Source organism: Oryctolagus cuniculus, chromosome 16 (assembly GCF_051225735.1).
Source record: "Oryctolagus cuniculus isolate XC-2025 breed Fujian yellow rabbit chromosome 16, ASM5122573v1, whole genome shotgun sequence".
Classification (NCBI taxonomy): domain Eukaryota; kingdom Metazoa; phylum Chordata; class Mammalia; order Lagomorpha; family Leporidae; genus Oryctolagus; species Oryctolagus cuniculus.
The window spans coordinates 80046299-80072897 of NC_142882.1; the positions used below are offsets into that span (position 1 = coordinate 80046299).

General features: G+C 38.2%; 1 protein-coding gene across 2 annotated transcripts in view; it reads left to right on the plus strand.

Annotated features, from left to right (window-relative positions):
* The window catches only part of KRIT1 (KRIT1 ankyrin repeat containing), a 39756-nt gene that overhangs the window by 11504 nt on the left and 1653 nt on the right, over positions 1-26599 (plus strand). For both annotated transcript variants that reach the window (XM_008261745.5, XM_002713810.6), the window contains exons 5-15: positions 180-309; positions 1253-1496; positions 1685-1800; positions 2281-2424; positions 8765-8921; positions 10158-10265; positions 13458-13614; positions 14331-14482; positions 18603-18769; positions 19364-19451; positions 19914-20120. In XM_008261745.5, coding sequence (XP_008259967.1) covers positions 180-309; positions 1253-1496; positions 1685-1800; positions 2281-2424; positions 8765-8921; positions 10158-10265; positions 13458-13614; positions 14331-14482; positions 18603-18769; positions 19364-19451; positions 19914-20120 — 1670 coding nt within the window. The remainder of the gene's footprint in view (positions 1-179; positions 310-1252; positions 1497-1684; positions 1801-2280; positions 2425-8764; positions 8922-10157; positions 10266-13457; positions 13615-14330; positions 14483-18602; positions 18770-19363; positions 19452-19913; positions 20121-26599) is intronic.

The window sequence follows — 26599 nt, forward strand, 5'->3', positions numbered from 1 at the left end:
TGGAAGGTGCAGTTAGGAGTTGGAATCAGAATTCAAACACGGGTACTCTAATATGAAACATGGACATCTTAACTACTAAGTTAAAGTAAACTTTTGTTGACTTTCACTGTATACTTTAAATGAAAACATGCAACTATAAACCTTTTATATGTCGGCATAATTCTCTTTTTCTTTTTCAGATAATACTAAATATACATACACTCCAGGATGCCCAATTTTTTACTGCTTACAAGATATTATGCGAGTGTGCAGTGAATCCAGTACTCAATTTGCTACTCTTACAGCAAGAATGTTAATAGCTTTGGATAAGTAAGAAATGCCATGAAAAATATTTTTTAATTAATCAAATATATATTCATAGTGGAGATGAGTTCTCATAGATACAGATACTTTTGGAAGACAGTTTTTAAAAATAATATGTAAAGAAAGTGTAAGTTTTTCAGTTATTATATAGAAATGAGTAGCTCCCAGGACAGGACTGTCCTGGTCTCCTTACAACATGTTAATCTTATTCTGCAAAAATGACTAACATGAATTAAGATTCCCCTGTTATTAAACTAGATTTAGTATTGAATTTCTCTTATAATTGTATATGTCAGTTACCTCTCCTGTTTTTGTCTTTCTGTAATAATAGGACTAAAGTCACCTACATCTTGGTGATTTAAATTTTAAAAGTTCTTCATGTATTTTGAAAGGAGTTTTGTAAATTATAATTGTTACATTTATTAAAAATGTTTGCTCTGTCCATTAATAAAACTTTTATTAATAATAAATGACTTGGGGCCGGCACCTTGGCTCACTTGGTTAATCCTCCACCTGTGGCGCCGGCATCACATATGGGCGCTGGTTTCTAGTCCCGGTTGCTCCTCTTCCAGTCCAGCTCTCTGCTGTGGCCAGGGAAGGCAGTGGAGGATGGCCCAAGTGCTTGGGCCCTGCACCCGCATGGGAGACCAGGAGGAAGCACTCGGCTCCTGGCTTTGGATTGATGCAGCACCGACTGTAGGCCATTTTGGGGTGAACCAATGGAAGGAAGACCTTTCTCTATCTGTCTATAACTTTACCTGTCAAATAAATTAAAAAAAAAAAAAAGAAAAAGAATAATAAATGACTTAACCAACACTAATTAAAATTCTAAAAATCTGAAGGTAATATTAGAAAATATCACATATTAGAGTTGGAAAATAGTCTGCCCTTCTGTCTTCACTTTTGACACATTCTTCTACTGCCTTTTTTTTTTTTAATGTTTTGCCAGGTGGTTGGATGAACGGCATGCACAATCTCACTTTATTCCAGCTTTATTCCGACCCTCTCCTCTTGAGCGAATAAAAACTAATGTCATAAACCCTGCATATGCTACTGAATCAGGTCAGACAGAAAACTCACTACATATGGGCTATAGTGCACTAGAAATCAAGAGTAAGATGTTAGCCCTAGAGAAAGCAGATACCTGTATTTACAACCCTTTGTTTGGATCAGATCTTCAGTATACAAACCGGGTAAGAAGTGAACAAATTTTATCTCTGGTTGCAAAAGATGTTCCATCTCAAATGTAATTTTTTTTCTGAGATAAATACATCTGTTACTAACTGTGAACATTAAGATGACATCCATATTCTACTTATTATGTATACAAAAATCAAGTTTCTAAACTCTTAGGAGTTTTTGTTTTGTTTTCCCTTTCTAGGTAGATAAAGTGGTAATAAATCCATACTTTGGTCTAGGAGCTCCAGACTACTCAAAGATCCAAATCCCTAAACAGGAGAAATGGCAGAGAAGCATGAGCAGTGTCACAGAAGACAAGTACTGTTTTGCTTTTACTCCACATTGCTTTATTTAGAACTTGCATTCTAATGTTAAATTACTACTTAAGGGGCCGGCTCATTTGGTTAATCCTCCACCTGCAGCACCTGCATCCCATAAGGGCACCTGGTTCTAGTCCCGGTTGCTCCTCTCCCAGTCCAGCTCTCTGCTGTTACCCGGGAAAGCAGTAGAGGATGGCCCAAGTGCTTGGGCCCCTGCACCCAATTGGGAGACCAGGAGGAAGCACCTGGCTCCTGGCCTCGGATCGGCGCAGCGTCAGCCGAAGCGGCCATCTCTCACTGTCTATAACTCTACCTATCAAATTTTTTAAAAAATTACTACTTAAGATTATATATGCAGTGTAATCACTACTTAGTTTGCAGCTGCACTGTTACATATAGCATAGATGTGTCACGTTTGTTTTAAAACTTTGAATTCAACAGCGCTATTATATTTTTAAAATTTCTTTTTAATGATTAGAGAACGACAGTGGGTAGATGATTTCCCTCTCCATCGAAGTGCCTGTGAAGGAGATTCAGAATTACTTAATCGTCTTCTCAATGAAAGATTTTCAGTCAACCAATTAGATAGTGATCACTGGGCTCCCATTCATTATGCATGCTGGTAAGTGGATTATTTATTCTTTTCTTTTCTGAAAGAATGAACTCTTGGTTATAAGTGTTTGTCCTTCTTATCAAAACTATTTCCATTCCAAACACTTTTTTTTTCTCTGCCATGTTTACCTTTAGAGCTTTCTATTTTGGTCTTTGGTGCTTTATAATGCCACTATTCAAAATTGTAACATCTTGCTCCATTGGACAAGTATGCCAGTGTTCCTAGGAACTGCTGAGTCATGCAGTAGGATAGTCAATAACTAGTAAATGTCATCATACAGTACAAAGTCCTTTTGTCATTCTTAGTTTCTGGTTTTTTGTATGGATGTGAATATTATGTTAGTATATCCTTAATATAAAATGTGCATATATTAACTACTTAAAATGTGACCCTGAATCTTGTCAGGAAAGTATCCTTTCAGTTCTTCGAGAAGCTGTGGTATCAAAAAGTCTCCAGAAGCCTTCATTGGAATCACAGTCTTCCTGCTTTTAGATGTGAGGGTTGCAACAGGACTGGGGTTAGTTCTTTCTTTTTCTTAAAGATTTGTTTTATTTATTTGAAAGGCAGAGTTAGAGAGAAAGAGAAGTCTTCCATTCACTGGTTAACTCCCCAAACGGCTGCGATGGCCAGGGCTGGCCTAGGCCGAAGCCAGGAGCTTTATCTGAGTTTCCCATGTGGTTGCAGGGCCCCAAGGGCATGGGCTGTCTTGTGCTGCTTTCCCAAGCACGCTAGCAGGAAGCTAGATCAGAAGTGGAGCATCTGAGACTCTAACTGGTGCTCCTATGGGATGGCAGTGTTGCAGGCTGTGGCTTTACCTGCTACACCACGATGCTGCCCCCAGGTTAGCTCTTTCTACTACTTGTCAAATATAGCTCTGACTCTCCTCCTGTTTCTCCATAATAACTCTTTTCCTCACCTAGGCTAAGTTCTTAGTGCTCACAGCTTAGTGCTGTGAATTTCCTTTGCCTGTGTAAGAACTATCATGTTGGGTACTGCCTGTAAATATCAGTAATGCCAGCTGTGTCACATTAAGTAAGGAACTCTACTTCCCTGCATATCTGTTTATTTATCTGCATGTGTAGTACCATAGTGCATTTCTAGAGTTCTCTTGAACTCAAAATTCTTTTGCTTTCTCTGATTCTAATGTTTGTGATTATATAGCGAAATATGAGGGTGCTTCAAAAGTTCATGGAAATGAAATTAAAAGATAGGTTATTTTTGTGCATAACATTTTTTCAATCCTTGCATGATTTTTTTTTCACAGTATGCATTTTCCATGAAGAAGAAGTAAACATACAAAGTGTCTTCAGAAAGTTCATGGAAAATACACATTATGAAAAACTATGCATGGATTTCAGTGGGGAGTATTTTGTTTTTGGTTTTTGCACTAAAATAAACCCCCCTTTTTTTAGAGAGAGAGAGAAAGAGATAGAGAGCACTCCTATATGCTGGTTCGTTCTCCAAATTCCCACAATGTCTGAGGCTGAGTGAGGTCCTTAGGCCAGGAGCCAGACACACAATCCAAGTCTCTCATAAGGATTGCAGAAACCCAATTATTTGAGCCATCACTCCTGCCTGCCAGGGTTTGCATTGGTGGGAAGCTGGAGTCAGAAGTCAAAGCTGGAAACTGATCCCAGACACTCCAGTGTGGGACACGGGTCTCTTAGCTGCTGAGCTAAGCACTCACTTCAACAAATCAGATTTTTTTTTTTTAATAAGTCAGAATTACAGAGAGGGAGAGAGGGATATCTTTTATCCTATGGTTCATTCCCAAGCCAGGAGCTTCTTCCAGGTCTCCCTTGTGGGTACAGGGGCCCAAACACTTGGGCCATCCTCCACTGCTTTCCCAGGCACACTAACAGAGAGCTGGATCAGAAGAGAAGTGGCTGGGGAATTGGGCTGGTACCCATATGGGACTCGGTGTTGCAGATAATGGCTTAACCTGCTGTGCCACAGCACTAGCCCCAAATCAGTTTATCTTAATTCCATTTTTTCCGTGAAATTTTTCCAGTACCCTTGTGTAGTTTAAACCTCAAGAAAGTATGTTGTGGAATTAGAACAGGCAAAGGCAGTGAATTTTAGTCTAGGAATTCCAGATTTATGGTTCTCTTTTGCTCTTTTTAAGTGGCAGGGGATTATTCTGTAAGAAACAATGATAATGTTTTCAACTACCTATAACATAAAAACAAAATATGTATAGTATTTGATGTACATGGAATGGACCTAGGTTTCAGTCCCAACAGTTAGTTCCTAAAAGTACGGCCAAGTTATTTAAGTCTTCAAGGTCTTTTTAGTTATCTGTAAGATGGGGTTTTTTACTTTCCCTAAAATTTGAATAGAAAATGCAAATAAGGTGCTTTGAAAGCATATAGTAAGAACTAGGTAGATGTTGGCTTTTATTAGTAAATACTGTTAAAATACAAAGATTTTAATGTCTAAACCTAAAATTTATTATCATGGTATTTTTAAGATTAATTTTTTGTCAGCTGGAAATACTAATATTTAGTTCACCAGGAGCAATATAGTTCACTTTGCAGTACTTTTAATCAGATGCATCATTTGATTGATATGAATTTGAATTTAAAAATTACTTAAATTACTTTATCTTGGAAATATATTCTTAGTACTAATTGGTGCAAGGATTGAGGCGAGTACACTGGGCTATGATTGAAACACTGAGGTTTGGTCCTGTCTTTGTAAGGTCAGACAAGGCATTTTACCCCTCTTAGTTTTCTCATTTTTAAAATAGAATTTTGGATTAGGTCAATAGTTCTCAAACTTTCTGGTCTGAAGACCCCTTTATACTGCTAAAAGATACAGAATATCAAAGAACTTTTGCTTATGTGGATTAAATCTAGTAGTATTTACCATATTAAAAATTACAACTGAGAGGTATTTTAAGTGTTTATTTTATAACAACAATATGCATATTAATATAAAAATTAATTTTAGGAAAAATACCATATTTTTCAAAATTTAAAAAAAATCAGTGAAAAGGGTAGCATTGCTGTACATTTCCACACATCTCTTTATGTCTAGGTTAATAGAAGATAACTGGATTCTCTCATTTACTTCTGCCTACAGTCTGTTACAGTATTACATGTTATAAAGTTTCTAGAAAACTCTGCACTAATGAATTATGAAAATTAAAAGGGAAAATAATATATGAATATTATTATTACATTTGACCCAGAGAATACCCTGAAAAGTTTAGGGATCCTCTTTGGTTTCCATATTACCTTTTGAGGTTCATTTAATGAGGTCACCCTAGGATTGCTCTAAGCTAAGATTTCTAAATTGGTGACCAGGCACCTAAAATCTGTTCTTTGCTTTCTGGAGTTAACATTTTCCCAAACTGTTTAATTAGCTTTTACCTAGTCAGAAAACTTGTGGAAAATTTGTCAGCCACTCAGTAAATATGTCACATCTCATATTCGCTCACCTCTTTATTCTTCCTGTGCAACCTATATCAGACCCTCCATTTTCAATTAGAGCAGTGTCGTCTTTCTCTGATAGTACTTTTAGGCATCAGATCACTGCTAGAGGGTGTTTTTAGAACAATGGTATTATGACTCCCTATAAATTATGCCATCTCATTTCATTTGGGCCTCTAATATAGCTTAGCTAACTCTCCAATTTTTTGAATTCACTATGTCAACCTTTTAGTCCTCCCTTTCAAACTATCCTAAATCTTGTTACTCTTGAGAATTTAAACTGCTGCTACTTTCTCTGCTTTCATAACTCCCCATACTTTTACCCTCTGTTTCAAAGAAACTTGAAGCCATCAGAAATGTCCTCTGTTTCTAATGATTGGTTGGGTTTTGTTCCCACATCTCCTGTATTGTAGGATTTGCATGTAAAAATCCTTCCTGTTCCTCATTTCTGTTTGTGCACGGTTCTTTCCTCCGTCCCTTCAAAAACACCTACTTCTCTCTCTCCTTGCAAAGCACCTTAGTGTGGCCCTGCTGCCTTTCCTTCCCACTATCCTGTTTCCCTTTTACAGCAAGACTTCAGAGGTGAGTGCGCCACATTCGCACTTTTTCTCTTTCGCTCTTCATTAACCTTCTTAACCTGCCAGAATTTTTAACCCTTTCCTTTCTGTACACTGTTCACCATCCCTACATTCTAGGAACAAATTGGAGTTGAAAGGGCATATTAGAGCTTTGTCAGTACAAATGCAAGATATCATTGCTACCTTACCATCATTATTATTGAAATACTGTTCTCCACTCTGTGATCCAAGCGTTTGTCAAAGTATGGGAAAAGAGTAAGATTCAGAAAGCTGGCTTCTAACTCTGGCTGGTAACTGTGAGACCTTGCGGAAATTATTTAACTGGATCAAGCTTCGTTTTTCTTGTCTGTTGGAATCGAAATGCCTCTGCTTACCTCATAAGTTGCTATCAAAATCATCTTAAGTAATTATATAGGAAAGTGGCTGGAAAATGTTTAAAGCACCACATAAAATATATGCTTGATTATTTTTATTATTCTTTTAAAAAATGTTTATTTATTTATTTGAAAGTCAGAATTACATACACAGAGAGAGAGAGAGAGGGAGAGAAGTCTAACATCTGATGGTTCACTCCCCAGTTGGCCGCAATGGCCGGTGCTGAACCGATCCAAAGCCAGGAGCCAGGAGCTTCTTCTAGGTCTCCCACATGGGTGCAGGGACCCAAGCACTTGGGCCATCTTCTGCTGCTTTCCCAGGCCATAGCAGAGAGCTGGATTGGAAGTGGAGTGGCCGGGTCTCAAACTGGCGCCCATATGGGATGCCAGTGCTTCAGGCAAGGGTGTTAACCTGCTGCACCACAGCACCAGCCCCTGTTATTACTTCTTAAGTAGCTCTCACAGTGTTTTCCTATAAGGGTGTTTTCCCAGATGTATTTCATTATTGTAAGATGCTTATCTTTCTCTAAATTCTCTCTCAAGAAGGTTTCATTCATTCTTCAAGTGATAACAATAATTCTTTTAAGTTAGATGATTTTACATACTCTCAGTTATGCCTTTGTCTTCCTCCTGAGTACCAATCCTGCAAATTTCAGCTGCTTACTAAATGGTTTAATCGCTCATCTTTTGTGCATAAGGCTCATTGGCGACTGCAAAAAGATAACTCCCTGTCCTCAAAGAATTTTCAGGTTGATTTTAAAGAAAAGGGATATGTAAGTCCCATAAAAGAAGCAAACAATAAAATGCTAATTATAGTGAAAATAGAGGAATTTGATCTTCTGTGTTAGAGAAATAATGGAGTGTTTCTGAAGCAAAAGACAAAAAATATAAGCAAAAAATCACATAAATAAGAAAGTGTAAGAGTCAAGTAAACAGTTCAGGGTATAAGAAAATCATACTTTATATAAATGGGAAGAAAAATTGTGGGCAGTTTGTAAAGATGTGCTCTTTTCCCCTCCAGTGCACTGTATCTAAAAATCAAATTCCCCTCCCCCTTGCCTCCGTCACTGCTTTATTTCGAGCATCCACTTTGTGCCGTTGCTTCAGATCGCAGCCTTCTGTGAATCCTCGTCTTCAGCCTGACGTGGGTGACTCATGGGGCTGGCACATGCTTTGTGCTCTTCTGAGACCTTGCTTCGCTTCCCCCCTTTTTCCCTACCTAAAATACTTCATATGTCTTCAATATCTCTTCCATTATTCCTGTTTAAAAACAATCCAGTTTGTATTGTTCTATCAAAACACTTTCCAGGACTGCCTTGGGCTGAGGTCATATCTCTCTTTTCCTGTAATTTTTAAAGCATTAATTATGTGCCAGTTTGGCTTGACAAATATAAAATGTCTTATTTTGTTGATTGTTATCCTAAACCATCATTTACACATTAAAGCATTACCCTACGCTTGTCTTTTACCTGATTACATTATAAATCTTCAGAGCAGAGACTGTCACATATCTTATGTATTTCAATGTCTCTCACATTGCCTGGTATAGCAACTGTATGTAGGGTTATCTTTGTGTCTGTTTTGTAAAGCATCATCAGGCCTATCTGAAAAACATTCTTACTAAGTTTGTTTATGTTTCTTTCTGATCCTGAACCTATTTTTTACTAGAAATTATATCTCCCTAAGATAGAACTTCTGTTCTCTGTGTGGGGTGTTTCTGTTACCTGCCTTATTTGATGTTATATTTTCCCCCAGTCGATCAGAAATAGAAACAGATTGAATTGAACCAGAGTAGTTCTTAAGAAATTCCCAAGCACTGAAAGCATTTATGTCGGTGTTTAATGTCTTAATCCTTTGCTCTCTGTCCTAGAACATTCTTAGATTTCTGTGAAATATCATGTAAGATTTGGATTTTGAAAACATTTCAGATAACTTTCTTAGGTAGGTTTTATTTTTTTTATAGGTATGGAAAAGTTGAGGCCACTCGCATCTTATTAGAGAAAGGAAAGTGCAATCCAAATCTGTTAAATGGACAGCTTAGTTCCCCTCTTCATTTTGCTGCGGGAGGAGGACATGCTGAAATAGTCCAGATTCTCCTAAGCCACCCAGAAATTGACAGAGTAAGTTATTTTCCAGGTTAACAAATAATGACACTAAATAATATATATATAGTTGAAAGGTCAGCTAAAAAATAAAAACAAATTTCACTTTATATTAAGTAAGTAATGTATGCATTGTGTTTTTGAACATACATTTTAAAAAATTATTTATTTGAAAGGCAGAAAAATAGAAAAAGACAGAGATCTCCTATCTGCTCACTTCCCAAATGTGTACAACAGCCTTGGCTTGGCCTGGCTGAAGCCAGTAGCTTGAAACTCAGTTCAGGTTACCCAAGCGGGTGGCAGGGACCCAGTTACTTGAACTGTTGTTACCTGCTGCCTCCCAGGGTATGCATTAGCAGGAAGCTGGGATTGGGAGCAGAGCTAGGACTTGAAACCAGGCACTGCGTAAGGAATGCAAGCATCACAATTAGTATCTTAACTGCTAGGCCAAACGTCCACCCGTGACTGTGAATTTTTAAATTTTTATTGTGCTAAAGTACATCTCAAAATTTACAGTTTTATCCATTTTTAGGTATACAGTTGATTAGTGTGCAGTCATCACCATTATCCCATTTCTAGGAAGTACATTAAATTTAACCTCTTGCGATTTTATATTGTATTTCTCCAAAAGTGTCTTGAAAAAGAAAAAATATTTCTATTTTCTAAAAGTTTGAATACTTAAGTAGAAAATAATAATATTAGTAAAATCTTTTTTTCTTTTAAAGATTTATTTATTTACCTGAGAAGTAAAGTTATAAACAGAGGAAGAGACAGAGAGAAAGGTCTTCTGTCCGCTGGTTCGCTCCCCAAATGGCCCCAACAGCTGGAACTAGGCTAATCTGAAGCCAGGAGCCAGGAGCTTCCTCTGGGTCTCCGATGTGGATGCAAGGGCCCAAGCACTTGGGCCATCTTCCACTGCTTTTCCCAGGCCATAGCAGAGAGCTGGGTCGGAAGAGGAGTGGCCAGGACATGAACCAGTGCCTATGTGGGATGCCCCTGCCACTGCAGGGGCTTAGCCCACTACGACATGGCTCCGGCCCCAGTAAAACCTTTTGATATCTAATCTATATCAGAACTTAAAAAAAATTCCATTGATTAGTGCTTTCACTCTTTTATTTAATTGTGTTTAATATTAAGTGTGTATTAAGTGTGTCTAATATTTAATACTTAACAAGAGTCTATTTTTATTAAACTTTGATTTGTTGAATATAGTTGCAGTGATCATTTTTTCCTTTTTCTCTCCCTTATTTCTAGCATATAACAGACCAACAGGGAAGATCTCCATTAAATATTTGTGAAGAAAACAAACAAAATAACTGGGAAGAAGCAGCAAAATTGTTGAAGGAAGCCATTAACAAACCAGTAAGAATTATGTTCATAAATAGAGCCAAGCATAATATTGAAAATAATAGATTATTTCAGAGCCTTTGGCAAGGATAAATGGATGGAGGAGTTCTTTATTAGTATAAAACTCAGAGCTATACTAGTATAAAACTCAGTGCCAAAATAAAACACAAAATATCATGACATTTAAAAAAATAACCTAATTGAAAAATAACCTAATTGAAAAATAACCTAATTGCTGGACTTCATCTGGACTTCATATTTATTATTTTTGTTATCCTTAACACATGGACATTTATTTTTATATCACAAAATAAAACTTATAAAATAAATAAAGCTTCCAAGATCCTTAAAGTTGATCTAAATTCTAGTGTAATCTCTATAGTCATGTGTTTTTATTCTAGCAAACGCATCACTAGCTACTGTCCTTCACAACATACACTATGCAGTAGCACAGTTCTAACAGGAAAGTTCTAAGAAAGGCATCTTTAAGTGATTTCACCATGATGCTAACATCATTGGGTGTACTTACACAAAGATGGTATAGCATACTACACACCAAGGCTGTGAGGATTATACCGTCAAATGTGTGGTCTGTTGTTGCCCAAAACATCATTATGTGGCATATAACTCTCCTGGTGTGCTGATTACAGGTAAGTCTAATCTATTCATTGAAGTATAGCTTTCTGCTTAGGCCTTCCAAGCAACATTTTATATTTGCAAATAAAAAGTCTGCATGTCATTCACTAGCTTAGACTCAACAAGTTAGTTTTTGTATAACAGATTCATTTTCCTCACAAATATGTAGTAATACCCTGTTCTTTTATTGTATTAATTCATTCTGATCTTTCCATCTGACTACACCTGAAATTAATTCATATACCTAATGCTGAACACATATAGCTATAAAAGAATATTGTGTTAAAAGATTAAGGTTTTGGGGCTGGGTTAAGCTGCTGCCTACAACACAGACATCCCATATTGGAGCACTGGTTTGAGTGCTGGCTGCTCTGCTTCCAATCCAACTCTCTGCTAATGTGTCTGGAAAAGCAAAGGAAGGTGGCCTAAGGACTTGGGCTTCTGCTACCCTTGTGGGATACCCAGTAGTTCAGGCTTCTGGCTTTGGCCTTGTCCAGCCCTGGCCATTGCTGCCATTTGGGAAGTAAGCCAATGAATGGATCAATCTCTCTTTTCTCTCTCTCTCCCTCCCTCTTTCCCTCTCCCTCCCTCTTCCTCCCTCTTTCCCTCTTTCCCTCTCCCTCCCTCCCTCCCTCTCCCTCCCTCTCTTTCCCTCTCCCTCTCTCACTCTCTTTTCCTCTCCCTCTCTCCCTCTCTCTCTCCCTCCCTCTCTCTCCCTCCCTCTCTTTCCCTCTCCCTCTCTCACTCTCTTTTCCTCTCCCTCTCTCCCTCTCTCTCTCCCTCCCTCTCTCTCCCTCCCTCTCTTTCCCTCTCCCTCTCTCACTCTCTTTTCCTCTCCCTCTCTCTCTCCCTCCCTCTCTCTCCCTCCCTCTCTTTCCCTCTCCCTCTCTCACTCTCTTTTCCTCTCCCTCTCTCCCTCTCTCTCTCCCTCCCTCTCTCTCCCTCCCTCTCTTTCCCTCTCCCTCTCTCACTCTCTTTTCCTCTCCCTCTCTCCCTCTCTCTCTCCCTCCCTCTCTCTCCCTCCCTCTCTTTCCCTCTCCCTCTCTGGCTCTCTTTTCCTCTCCCTCCCTCCTTCCCTCCCTCCCTCTCCCTTTCTCTCTCCCTCCCTCCCTTCCTCTCTCCATCTCCCTCCTTCCCTCCCTCTCTGCTTTCTCTCCCTCTGTGTCTGTAACTCTGCCTTTCAAATAAATAAATCTTAAATAAATAAAAGATTAAAGTTTTATTAGTGATATTGAGGTAGAGGAGAATTAACAACTAGAAAAAAATTCAGGTACACCTAAAAGTTATGTGATAATAAAACTCATCTGAAAACTTACAAACTAGACATAAAGATTTATACCATGAAAACTTCTTACCAAAATATATAACCCTTTTCTATATATTAATGATCAACTAGACAATAAATATTGAGTGTCGATGAATTTAACACTATAAAATGCTGAAAGTGATAGGAATATGTGATCTCTGCCTTAAAGGAATATTATACACACCTAAGTACTGCACACCTGTACATATTTTGCCAAGACTCTATTCTAGGAACATAAGAAAGACATAATCAAGTTACAGATAAAGCTGTACAGACACACTTAGGTTATACTTCATTACAATTTATTTTCTAACTGTATAGTTGTAATAGATTTTTCATTCCTGGCATAATTGTTTTACTGTGAATGGGTAAGAAGAATTAGATACTTTTATGCAATATGAACTGGCTTGGAAATTGGGAGGTACCATTTGCTTCCCATGACAATAAAAATCGTTAAAATGCCCCTACTCTGGGATTTTCTAAACTGGCAGATTTTCTGAACTAGCTCAGTTTTTATTTGCTGGAAAACTTAAATCTACTAAATCTTCCATCACAGATTCCTCTTAAGAGACATTACTATGGCCACACATTTCTTGTATAATTTGCAGCCCATTAGATTCATGAGCTACTTGATGAACACCAGAATCAGTAGTTATCTCTGTATCCCCCACACGATATTTACGTGTACCTTAAAAGCTCTGAAATAACCTCTATTAAGAACCTCTTGAAGTGCAATATTTTTTAAGAAGCCATTTTGCTTATTTTCCAAAACTTATTTAATCATGAAACCTTCAGAAGAAAATATTTTTGGAAAATACAAATAATAGAAATAAAATATCTTTTAAAAAACAATTATTTGCTTATTTGAAAGGCAGAGTTAGAGAGAGATTGATCTTTCATCTATAGGCTCACACCCCAAGTGGAGGATTCAGCCAGACTGAAAATGGGAGCCTCCATCCAGGTCTGGCCCGAGCACCCGTGCCATCTTTCTCTGCCCTCCCAGGTGCATTAGCAGGGAGCTGGATCAGAAGTGCTGCAGCCAGGACTGGAACTGGGCATTGCAGGTAGAGATTTAACCTGCTGAGCTACAATGCCAGCCCCTAGAATATCTTTAAAAAGCTGCCAACAGATTCTTACTGGAAGCAGTTTTTCTGATGTTTTCCATGTTAGAAATCTAATAAAATATCTGAAGTTTAAAGTTATCTTGTTAGATTGTGATATGTAGTTTTTAAGCAGGTTGTATAATTTACTGTTCCTTGTCCTAGTATGAAAAAGTTAGAATATACAGAATGGATGGATCATACCGTTCTGTTGAGCTGAAGCATGGAAATAATACCACGGTACAGCAGATAATGGAAGGAATGCGTCTCTCTCAAGAAACACAGCAGTATTTCACTATTTGGATCTGTTCAGAAAACCTTAGTAAGAAAGTTTTTTTATTTTGTTTTTTAAACTCTTATTTCATTTTGGGAGTGATGTTGATAAACCTAGATATAACATTTTATATTGACCTTTGCATTTTTAAATACTGCAGTATTACTCTCTGTTTTATAAATTATTGTTCAATTCCTGAAACAGGTAAGCCCCTGGGCCCCCCTCCCCTGCTTCATTCAAAGCAGTGTTTAAGTAGTAAAACCTCAAATCTTCTCACAGCAGTATTTGATTCAAAGGATGTGAAATGTGGTGTTTACTCGTACAGCTAGCCATTATTTTAACTGCCGATCTTAAACTAATACAATTTGTTCCCCTGTATTAGCTTTCTTTCAAACTTTCTGATTCAGAGTCAACCTAGTGCTGCTGTAGGCTTGTCCCTCGAAATATTGGAAACACACGAAGGATTTAACTGATGCTGCTGCTGATTTGACGGTGTAATATGTCTCTTTCACACCAAATTCTCATTATGTCATCAATAAGCTATAATGGAATGAATAATTTTATGTACAGTATATATTTTGTTAAGAATGCTAACATTATTAGAAACAAGCAGTTAACCACAAATTGGGTAATAATATTGATTCAAATAAATATTGATTTAATTTTAGATTTGTGTGTGCAGATAGTCTAATACAAAGTTTCTGTGCATTGATAGAATTGGTTTATTTTAGATTATCACTTAATAAAGAAGAGCTGTTTTTCAGGCCTTCAACTCAAGCCTTATCATAAACCCTTGCAACATGTTCGTGACTGGCCAGAAATTCTTGCTGAATTGACTAATTTGGATCCCCAAAGGGAAACGCCACAGCTTTTTCTGAGAAGAGACGTGAGGCTTCCTTTGGAAGTTGAAAAAAAGGTTTGCTTAGAAATCTATTCACCATCATTTAAATGCACTGAATCTATTGAGAATCTGTTGAGTAGGCACCAGAGGTAGAAACTGTAGTGTTCCTGTATTAAGAGTTTTACTTCTGATTTTCTGTTCAGTTCTTACATGCCTGTGGTAAGTTGCACTTTCCGTTGCAATCCACTCCCATTGTCTTAAGAATACAAAAGAAATAAACTATCCTGAAGAAAATTAGCAAAGAGACAAATTATGGAGAAAATTAATTTTTATAATAGTTAGGAAATGGTGTCAAAGACAGACAGTAAATGGTACTTAGTCATGTAAATTTCAAAGGCAAAAAGATATTTTTTAGGGGACAGAGCAAGAAAAACACTTGGTAGAAAAACTTAAATTTGCAAAGAAGAGGTAATTAAGTTATTAGTGTTAAGTAGATGTTCTTGAATCAAGCAGAGAACTACATAGATAGTAAAACATCGTTACAAACAATTATTTTAAGATTTAAACTGCTGTACATTTTAGAGAAAAGGTGAGATAATGCCATTAGATAAACAAGCAAGGGAGAAATCTGAGAGATTATAACAACTTAAACGATGTATGGTGATCTAAGTATGGAAGCTATGAAAATTGGGAGAAAAAATATAGTTGAAAGGTTTCACAATGTTAGTGAAAAAAAGTGTGATTTTTCATCTGAGGGAATGTTACAACAGACAAGACATGAAGATTTCCATGCCCACATTCAATCTTGGTAAATGTTTTGTATCTCTGTCTTGTCACTTTCATATTTTCCCATGAACTTTTTGAAGTTCCTACATATTCTGAAGCCAACAGATTTGATCCTGTAAGCCAAATATATGTTAGTTTCATAAAAATTTGTATGAAATTTACCAAAAACTAAGGTTTTGAAATTTGTTATACACATTTTTTTTTTTTTTTTTTTGACAGGCAGAGTGGACAGTGAGAGAGAGAGAGACAGAGACAGAGAGAAAGGCCTTCCTTTTCCGTTGGTTCACCCCCCAAATGGCCACTATGGCCGGTGTACTGCGCCAATCCGAAGCCAGGAGCCAGGTGCTTATCCTGGTCTCCCATGTGGGTGCAGGGCCCAAGCACTTGGGCCATCCTCCACTGCCCTCCTGGGCCACAGCAGAGAGCTGGACTGAGAATCCAGTGCCCCAACCGGGACTAGAACCTGGGGTGCCGGCACCGCAGACGGATGATTAGCCAAGTGGGCCGCAGCACCAGCCTTAACAAATTCTAATACCTTTTCATGGTAAGAACTCAGAAAACTAGGAACAAAAGGGAACTTCCTCAATGTAATAAAGGGTATTTATGAAAACTCCACAGCTAATGCCGTATGCAGTGGTGAAGGTCTAAAAACTGTCCTCCCAAGATCACGAATAAGACAAGGATGAATGTTTCATCATTGCCATCTTACCTTGTACTGAGAATGGTAACCAAAGCAGCTAGACAAGGGGAAAGTAAAAGGGGAAGGGAGACATTTGAATTAGAAAAGAGAAAGTGAAATTTTGCCTATTTGCAAATGTCAAATATATTAGAAATTCCAAAAAAAATTTGTTATTTGGGGAGTGAAACACCAGATGGAAGATTCTTTCTGTATCTCTCCATTTCTCTGTCACTCTGCATTTCAAATAAATAAATCTTTTTTAAAAGATTTTTTAAAATTTATTTATTTATTTGAAAGTCAGAGTGACAGAGAGAGAGGAGGAGAGGCAGAGAGAGAGAGAGAAAGAGAGGTCTTCCATCTGCTGGTTCACTCCCCAGTTGGCTGCAGCGGCCGGAGCTGCGCTGATCTGAAGCCAGGATCCAGGAGCTTCTTCCGGGTCTCCCACATGGGTGCAAGGGTCCAAGGACTTAGGCCATCTTCTACTGCCACCCCAGGCCAGAGCAGAGAGCTGGATCAGAAGTGGAGCAGCCAGGACACTGGCACTGCGGGCAGCGGCTTTACCCGCTACACCCCATAAATAAAGCTTTTTAAAAAACAAGTGTGTGTGTGTATATATATATATATATATATATATATATACACACATATACACATATATATATGATCATCTGGTAAACTAATTTTGACATTCACTCATAATTTCTATTTGTACCATCTGAAAAATAAAAAATTATATGTATTGATTAGTATCTTTTTTTAGGATGAAAGTGGCTTGATTTCATTAGGAGAGAATTGTTTGCTAAAAACTCATTAAATATGCCATTGGAAATTGCAAATATTATGAGCTACTCAGACTCTTCAAATTTATTAAGTCTATTTTTATTAGAAAAATATGCTTTCAGTCTTTTTCCCCAATATTTTATTTTGGAAACTTAAGGGGAAAAAAGCCCATAGGAAAATTGAAAAAGTAATATAATTTACACTATGGACCATTCATTGAATGGACTAGTTGTTAACATTTTGCTACATTTACTTTATCTTTCCTTTTTTTTTCCTTTGTGAATCATTTTTAATTGAGTTGCAAATGTCACGGCACTTCATTGTCCACATGTTCTGGCATGCATCTAAGAATAAGGACATGTGAAAGTACTTCAAAGAGTTCATGGAAAATGGAAATAAAAGATGTTAATTTTGGTACCAACCATAGTATTTTCATAACATGCATTTTCCAGGAGCTTTCTGAAGACTCATCGAAACTACATACCACAGTATCATTTTCAACCTAATAAAATTAATATTTTCATGTTAACATCTATTATTTGATCCAAATTCAGATTTCTTTCCCAATCCTTCATAAAGTCTTTTCTAACTCCCACCTGCAGAATCTAATCAGGGTTCTTGCTTTGTGTTTGCTTTTGTTTAATCTCTTTATATCTAGAATAGTTCTCCTGTCCCAGTTTTTTATATTGTGATAGAATATTGTAAGATAGAAAAAATAGTATTTTATTTAGTATGACAATTATTTTTGCCACAAGGACTTAGGGTCATTGTAAATTATATTTGGAAATGCTTTAATTTTTTTTCAGAAACTTTATAATAGGTGATTATTTCCAAGTACAAGTATATTCTTTTTTTTTTTTTCAAACAGGCAGACTGGACAGTGAGAGAGAGACAGAGAGAAAGGTCTTCCTTTTGCCGTTGGTTCACCCCAATGGCCATTCTGGCCAGTGTGCTGCAGCCAGCGCACCGCATTGATCCGAAGCCGGGAGCCAGGTGCTTCTCCTGGTCTCCCATGCGGGTGCAGGGCCCAAGCACCTGGGCCATCCTCCACTAGCTTCCCGGGCCACAGCAGAGAGCTGGACAGGAAGAGAAACAACCGGGACAGAACCGGTGCCCCAACCCAGACTAGAACCCGGTGTGCCGGCGCCGCAGGTGTAGGATTAGGCTATTGAGCCGCGGTGTCAGCCAACTATATTCTTTATAGTAGTATTTCTCAATCTTTATTACTCTTACTGGATAAAATGAAACTTCAAAGTTTTTAAAACTTAATAAACAATCTATACTCCAATGTTATTTGAAACTGTAAATTATGTTTAACATTAAACCAAAAACTGTTTGAAAACAAACTTTTTAAAATTAGATTTGTCCTGGTAATTGACAATTCTTTCTGTCTTCTTTGAAGCTCACTACTATATTGTACAAAGCATAGATGACAAAAAAATGTTTCAGGACTATAAAGATTTAGGCAAAATTGTTGCTAGAAATTATCCTTATTCATAAGCTAGTGATAGCATTATTAGATGGTGGCAAACAACAGCCTCTGGCTGTGTCCTTCCTGCTGCCTCATTCTATACAGCCCACAAGCTAAGAGGAGTTTTTAATATTTTTAATGGATAACAAAAATGAAAATAATATTTCAAGTAGAAATTTTATTAAATTCTGATTTCACTATCTTATATACAGTGTACCAAAACCTAGCGCCACACCTATTTGTTGATGTGTTGCCTGTGACTGTTGCTGAGTGGTTGTAACAGAGGTTGTAAGGCTAACAAATCTTAATAACTGTCTTAATTACGTAACAGTAGAAGTTGCTGATCCCTGTTCTAAAGTAGTACCAGTTCATTTATACAGATACGTACTTTTGCTTTTTCCATACTAGACAATGACAAGTTGTACATTTGTAAAAGGAAATTGTAGTCTAATAACCAAATTATACTTTCTCTTTTTAAGATTGAAGACCCACTAGCTATTCTTATTCTCTTTGATGAAGCCAGATATAACTTACTAAAGGGCTTTTATACAGCTCCTGATGCCAAATTGATAACTTTGGCAAGTCTACTGTTGCAAATAGTTTATGGAAATTATGAGAGTAAGAAACACAAGCAAGGTTTCCTGAAGTAAGTATTTAATAGGATGTATGATCTTGTAATTTTAGAATCTGTTTAAGAAAGTTGAAAAATATTTATTAGAAAATATTTGTACATTTGTTTGGAATTAAATATTTAAGTACAATGCATAGAATGATAAAAAGCTACTATAGTAATGTATATTTATATTCTTATATTTTCCAAAGTTATTTTTCTTTTATTTGACTATAGTATGATATGCTTTAGATTTTCTTTAAATTTCTTTACTATATATTTAAATAATTTCACTAGTACCTGACTTGAATAAAGAGTAAACAAAATTTAAAGGTTAAAAACTAATGGCATGTTCAGTCTTTGAGAGAACACTGAGATTGTAGTACATCTGAAGTTTGTCTTTTGTGGTTTTCAACTTTCAAAAATATTTTCTGGTTATTGAAAGAAGAAACATTTCTCTACATTGATATTAGGATCGTGACTTTTTTGCTTAAAATTTTTAAAGTTCTCTAATATTTTAGAGCATTTTTCAGCTTAAAAATTGTTACTTCAAGCCACTTGTAACATGATTATTATAATTTAGCTCTTAAAGGTGATTCATTTAATATATGTTGGCATGTGTATTTACAGTGAAGAAAATCTAAAATCCATTGTACCTATCACCAAACTGAAGAGTAAGGCACCTCACTGGACAAACCGAATACTTCATGAATACAAAGTAAGTTATTTCATAACCATAAAAAGCATTTCATAGCTTAGTTGAAATTTTATTAATGTTATTAATGATTTGAATTTGTATAGTTTTAGTTCTGAAAACTAAAAATGGATGTAGATCATGATGCCTGTAGCTTAAAATAGCAAGCTATTTTTTACTTTAGTATAATGTAGAGTCTAATACCAAATACCATATGCTGAATGTTGAGATATGGGACAGAGGTAAAAATTTGGAATAATATACTGTCCTTGCCCATGAGGCACTTAAAACCTAATAGATTGTACAAGCAATATTTTTTTTAAAAAATTAAGATCACAAAAGAAGATACTTTTGGGATAATGTGCCATAATTCTGTTTTTTGGAGTCAGCCTTGATTTTAGAAGCTGCCTAGTTAACATTATTGGATTATCAAAGATAATGCTTTCCTTTCACATCTCCTTTATTTTTATTTTACTTTATTTCTAGAATCTTAGTACAAGCGAGGGTGTTAGCAAAGAAATGCATCACCTTCAGCGCATGTTCCTGCAGAATTGTTGGGAAATTCCCACCTATGGAGCAGCTTTTTTCACAGGACAGATATTTACAAAGGCAAGCCCCAGCAATCATAAAGTCATCCCTGTGTACGTAGGAGTGAATATAAAAGGACTTCACCTCCTCAACATGGAAACTAAGGTAGATGCTCAGCTGTTTTTGACCACTCACAACATCTGTTATCTAAAATAGCAGGACAGCCTACACAAAGAATCTAGAGATGTTATATGTACAAAGTTATTCATTGTAAAAGATCAGAGAGAAAAGTGAAGTGACTGTTGATAGGGGGTTAATATTATTAATTATAGTACATTTCTGCATTGGAATACCTTTCAGTCATATAAGAATAAAGAATATTTTTGTGTGAAAGGATCTCCAAGATGTATTCAGTGAAAAAGATGTTGAACCATATGTAATACATATCAGTGGTGTAAAAATGGGCGGAAATGGAGACTATCTTTGCATAAATATATGTTGCTTTTGTATGCATTGAGAACTATCTTAAAGCCTTTAGGGAAAGGATCCAGTTTACTGGGAATAGGAGTTAGGAGGGAAACTTTTTACTGTCTTAATGTCTCAGTTTTGGCCGCTGTAACAAAGTACTGTACTGTATAGATTGAATGGTTTCTAAATAACAGATGTTTACTTCTCCTGGAAACTGGAAGTCCAAGATCAGGGCTCCTACATTTTGGGTTCCGGTGAGGACCTGTGTCTGTGTTGCAGACAGCCACCTCCTTGTTGTGTCCTCACATGGCTGAGAAAGCAAGAGAGCACACTAATTGCTCATGACCTGATTGCCTCCCAAAAGCCTCACCTCCTAATACCATCACAGTAGGGGATGGAATTTCAGCATAGGAACAAGAGAACAGAGACATAACAATACAGTCTGAACTTTGTGAATGTATTATCTGTTGACAGCATCAAGTGGTGATTGAAATGAAAAATACAGAGATTTAAAAAGACAGATAGCATATATGATGCAAGGGTTTTGCTCTGAAAATTATGATTAATACAAGCTTTTGGGGGACAAGATAATCATGGAAGAGATTATGAAAATCAATTAGAACATTAAATACCTTTCAAACAGAAGTTTGTTACTTTATGATACTCCTTTTTCTAATTAAAGCACTGTAATACAAAATACAGGGTTATCAATTATTTTCACATATTTAGCACATTTAAGCAAGATAAACAGCTTTTTAGTTTATGGTAGGAAGCTAATAAAAATAAAATCTGTTCATTGATGTCAGGAATAGCCGATTTTTCATTTCAATGAAAGTGGCAGTTACACTTACCCATTTTAAAAGCCATTTCATGGGGCCGGCGCTGAGGTGTAGTGGGCTAATCCTCCGCCTGCGGCACCGGCATCCCATGTGGGCGCCGGTTCTTTCCTGGCTGCTCCTCTTCCCATCCAGTTCTCTGCTGTGGCCTGGGAAAGCAATGAAAGATGGCCCAAGTCCTTGGGCCCTTGCACCTGCATGGGAAACCAGGAAGAAGCTCCTGGCTCCTGGCTTCGGATCAGCATAGCTCCGGCCATTTCAGCCATTTGGGGAGTGAACCAACGGAAGGAAGACCTTTCTCTCTGTCTCTCCCTCTCACTGTCTAACTCTACCTCTCAAATAAATAATCTTTTAAAAAAAAAGTCATTTCAGTTTCTGAAAGTGTTTTAAAGACTTATTTTATTTTATTTATTTATTTATTTGAAAGGCAGAGTTACAGAGTGGGGTAGAGACAGCAAGAGATAGAGGGAGAGGTCTTCCATCCGATGTTTCACTCCCCAGATGGCTGCAACAGCTGGAGCAGCGCCGATCCGAAGCCAGGAGCCAGAAGCTTCTTCCTGGTCTCGCATGCGGGTGCAGGGGCCCAAGGACTTGGGCCAACTACTACTGCTTTCCCAGGCACAGCAGAGAGCTGGATGGGAAGATGAGCAGCCGGGACTAGAACCAGCACGCGGGATGCCAGCGCTTCAGGCCAGGGCTTTAATCCGCTGCACCACAGCGCCAGCCCCCTCAGTTTCTGAAATTTTATCATAAGCCTAGTGTTTGTTTTCTTTATTTTTATTTAATTATTTTTATTTCAAAGAGGGAGAGAGGCTTAGACACAGAGACCTCTCTTCCACTTGTTCATCATCCAGATGCCCACAATGGCCACAGTTGGGAGTCAGGAACTCAGTCCAAATCTCTCGTGTGGGTGGCAGGGACCCAACTCCTTGCCATCACGTCACCCAGGGATATGTGTTAGCAGGCAGGTGGAGTCAGGAGTGGAGCCAGGACTTGAACCCAGGCAGTCTGGTATGGATGTGGGATCCCACCCGATGTCTTAACCGCAAGCCTAACCATCCGCCTCTTGTTTCCCTCATTTTTAATGAGGAAATTATGTAATTATATAACTTTTTAAAGTATGCCAATCAGTTACTTTGCTGTGCCTTTAGATATGCCTGTGGATGAAGCTAAAGATTAATCTGGGGACATAGGGTGGAATAGGGGTCTGGTTTCAGTAATTGACCTGTACCTTGATTTCGTGAAGTAACTTACATAGCTTGCTTTTGGATCATCTGCTTATCATTTTCTTCAATTTTTTTTAGCTAAAAATTTATTTATTTAAAAGGCAGAGTTACAGAGAGGAAGAGAGAAGAGAGAGGGAAATCTTCCATCTGCTGCTTCATTCCCTAAATGGCCCCACAGCCAGGGCTGTGCCAGGCTGAAACCAGGAGCCTGGAATTCCATCCCGGCCTCTCACTTGGGTTACAGGAGCCAAAGTACCTGGGCCATCCTCTGCTGCTTTTCCAGGAGCATTAGCAGGGAGCTGGATGGGACCAGCGCTCATATAGAATGCCAGCATTGCAGGCAGGGACTTACGTCACTGCACCACAATGCCGGCCCCTGCTTATATCAATATCTATTAAAACGATTTTGTTCAGGGCTGGCATTGTGGCATAATGGGTAAAGTCGTTGCCTAAGTGCCAGCACCGGTTCAAGTCCCGGCTGCTCTACTTCCAATCCAGCTCTCTGCTATGGCCTGGGAAAGCAGCAGAGGATGGCCCAAGTGCTTAGGCTCCTGCACCCATGTGGGAGACCAGAAGACTGGCTCCTGGCTTCAGATCAGTGCAGCTGCAGCCATTGTGGCCATCTGGGGAATGAACCAGCAGATAAAAGACCTCTCTCTTTGTCTCTGCCACTGCCTCTCTGTAACTCTGCCTTTCAAATAAATATTTAAAAAAAAACTATTTTTCATGCAGAGTAACTTCCTGCTTATTATTACGGCTGCTTTCTACTTCTGTTGTCAAATATTTCTTAAACGAAATGAAGGAAGGGTCCAGTATTATGGTATAGCAGGTTAAGCCTCTGCCTGTGACACCAGCATCCCATATGGATGCCAGTTCAAGTCCTGGCTGCTCCACTTCCAATCCTGCTCCCTGCTAATGAGCCTGGGAAGGCAGCACAAGATGGTTGGTATACTTGGGTCCCTGCTACCCATGTGGGAAACTCAGAGTTCCAGGTTCCTGGCTTTGGCCTGCCCAGCCCTAGCCATTGGAGCCAGTGAACCAGTGGATAGAAGATCTCTGTCTCTCTCCCTCTTTCTTTCTTTTTTTAAAAAAGATTTTCAGACAGTGAGAAGGAGAGACAGAGAGAAAGGTCTTCATCTGCTGGTTCACTCCCCAAATGGAGCTAGATCATTCCAAAGCCAGGATTCAAGAGCTTCTTCCGAGTCTCCCATGTGGGTGCAGGGGCCCAAGCACTTGGGCCATCTTCCACTGCTTTCCAGGCCATAGCAGAGAGCTGGATTGGAAGTGGGGCAGCCGGCACTCAAACTGGTGTCCATGTGGGATGCCAGTGCCGCAGGCAGAGTATTAACCTACTGCACCACAGCGGCAGCCCCCCCCTTCTTAAACTCTGCCTTATCAAATTATAATAATAAAAAGCCTCCTCGCCCATTTCAAGAAATATTTCCTCTGCTATTTTGGAATATTTTATGCCAGCATCGACAAATTTTTCTTTATAGAACTGAATAGTATTGCTATGGATGTGATACTGTGTCATTTCTCTAAGCTATATTTTATGTTTGACTTGATCGCATTCTGAGTTGGGGGAATAATTAAAAGTTTTTACAGTATTCAAATGATGATTCAGCACTATATTACTTCGTTTATGAAAAATATTCTGGTCCAGGAGTTAAATAAGTGAGATTAGCAGTAGCAGGCAGAAGGATGACAGATAGCAATGTTATTGGACAGTCTGCTTTTTCAGGATAAGATAATTCAATTTCTAGAAATAGAAATAGAAATGCTGTCCTTGGGTCTATAAAAAGATGATTGGGCCAAAGGCTAAAGATGTGTTTTGTCCATCTAATTATTACCTTATGGTCTGTAAGTTACTGATAAACTGGGGGCACCTTTGAAAGCTATAAGATGATTATATTTTCCAGTCATCAAAGGTGGACACAGCCGGTTGTCCCCAGTCATCTTAGCTTGACCAAAGTCTGCCTAGGGTTCAGTTTGACAAGCTTTGCTAAAATCAACACCTTCATCTGCAAAAACACCTTCATTTGCCTTTGAAACTCTGCATAGGATACCTTACCTCAGAAATTAATTCTCAGGAAAAACTATAGAATATAGCCACATTGTGAAGACAGTTACTGCTACCTTCTCTATCTTCTTTCTCTTTAAATAATAAAAGTTACCCATCAGAAAATACAGCTCAGCCACTTGCACACGCTCACCATCTGGCTGTTCTACTTAGGGAAATGTAAGCACTGTTGAATGGGAAAATGTACTGCCGGGGCTCACTGTTGCATGGCTGTGAGTCAGTAAAGTGGCACTGCCACACAGACCATAGATTATCTTTTGCTGATGGCAACTTATGTTGACCACAGTGTCCGTCTGTAACGAAAGCGTTTGTTGACATGTCATTAGTGGGTGTTTAAACAACCAGTTGTCAGCATATCATCCCCCTGACCAGTTGTTAACATTCCTGGCTCTCCTGTCTGCTGGTCGCCAGTGTGCTGCTGCTGACTGCTGCGGTTGGCCCCTCCCTGCTCTCTCTGTCCGTGTCCTTTGCAGCTGTTTCTCGCGTGGTTTTTGACTTCCTCACTGAGCACCTTGCCTGCTGGAGGGCCCGTGTCCTTCTGGGCGCTGCTTTTTCCTTCCAAGCGGACTGACCACGTCAGCCACCTGCGGCCCTTGACTCTTGAGCTCCACTCGCTTATTTTCATTATTTGGGGTTTCTCAGGAATGCCTTCCCACTGCACATTGTCCTTCAACACAAAACTTTTATTGTTACCTTATGGACTCGGTACTTTTGTTAGAAACCTGGCCTCCTTATAAGTGAAGAGTACCACGGATGTATTTTGTTCTGTGTAACTAAACTGCTTTGACGCTGTATTAATGGACTATTTTCTGCCTTTGATGAAATAAAATTCACGTGATTAATCCAAAAGATAGACAGTGTTAGGGATTATATCTTAACTCAGTTTTTTAGTCTGCACGTTGATTGACTATTGCTAGCTATAGCTATATGCTAGATATCCATGTATAAAGTTATATTTTATAGTATGAATGCAGATGGCTAGTTTTTAGATGTTAATTAGGTTTTTATTATGTATAATGTACCCTCATAAATTAATTTCATTTAATTGTGTTTCATTTACCAGAACTGCACTAAACTATTGTCTTTTTTTGTATCCTTAGGTTATTTTCAATCAGTTAACAAGAGTAGCTATTCATAGAAAGCTAGTATTTCTAAATGTCTTTTATTTTTATTTATTTATTTATTTACTTTTAAAGATTTAGTTTAGTTATTTCAAAGGCAGAGTCACAGAGTGAGGGAGGGAGACACAGAGACAGATCTTCCATCTACTGCTTCAGTCCTCCAATGGCCACAAAGGCCAGGGCTGGGCCAGGTTGAAGTCAGGAGCCAGGAGCTTCATCTAGGTCTCCTATGAGGGTGCAGGGACCCAAGCACTTGGGCCATCTTCTACTGCTTTCCCAAGTGCATTAGCAGGGAACTGGATTGAAAGTGGAGTAGCCAGGACTCAAATTGGTACCCATATGGGATGCTGGTGTTGGAAGTGGCCTAACCTGTTACCCCACAGGGCCAGCCCAACATGGACCTTTTAAAGAATGACACCACAGTTTCTTTGTATATGTGTACACAAAGAAAACGCAAGCTACTGCTAAAAGAATTATTAGAAAATAATCAAAAATATATCTAAGCTTCCTTAAAAAAACATTGTTAGGAAAATGTGGAGACAGATTAGTTGGATATTGGTTTTTTAATGGTTTTGTTGAATTTATGAGAGGTACAATACTGATTTTTTTAAATCATGCTTATTTTCACAATAAGTATATCAGTGTACTTATTTTCAGGGAGACGAAATTGCCTGTCCACCTATTCCTAATGCATGAATCTCAGACCCGAATGTACTATCTGACTATTCAAAAAAAAAAAAAAAAAAAAAAAAAACTGAGTAATTTAAAGAGATCATTTTTTAACCCGCAGAAAATAAAAGTTTGTAGTACACGTAATTGTCCTTAAAATCACTGGTAGAATGGGCATCTTTAAAAAGTTTTGCCATGGCTGGCGTAGTGGCATAGCTGCTGAAGTCTCTGCTTAACAGTGCTG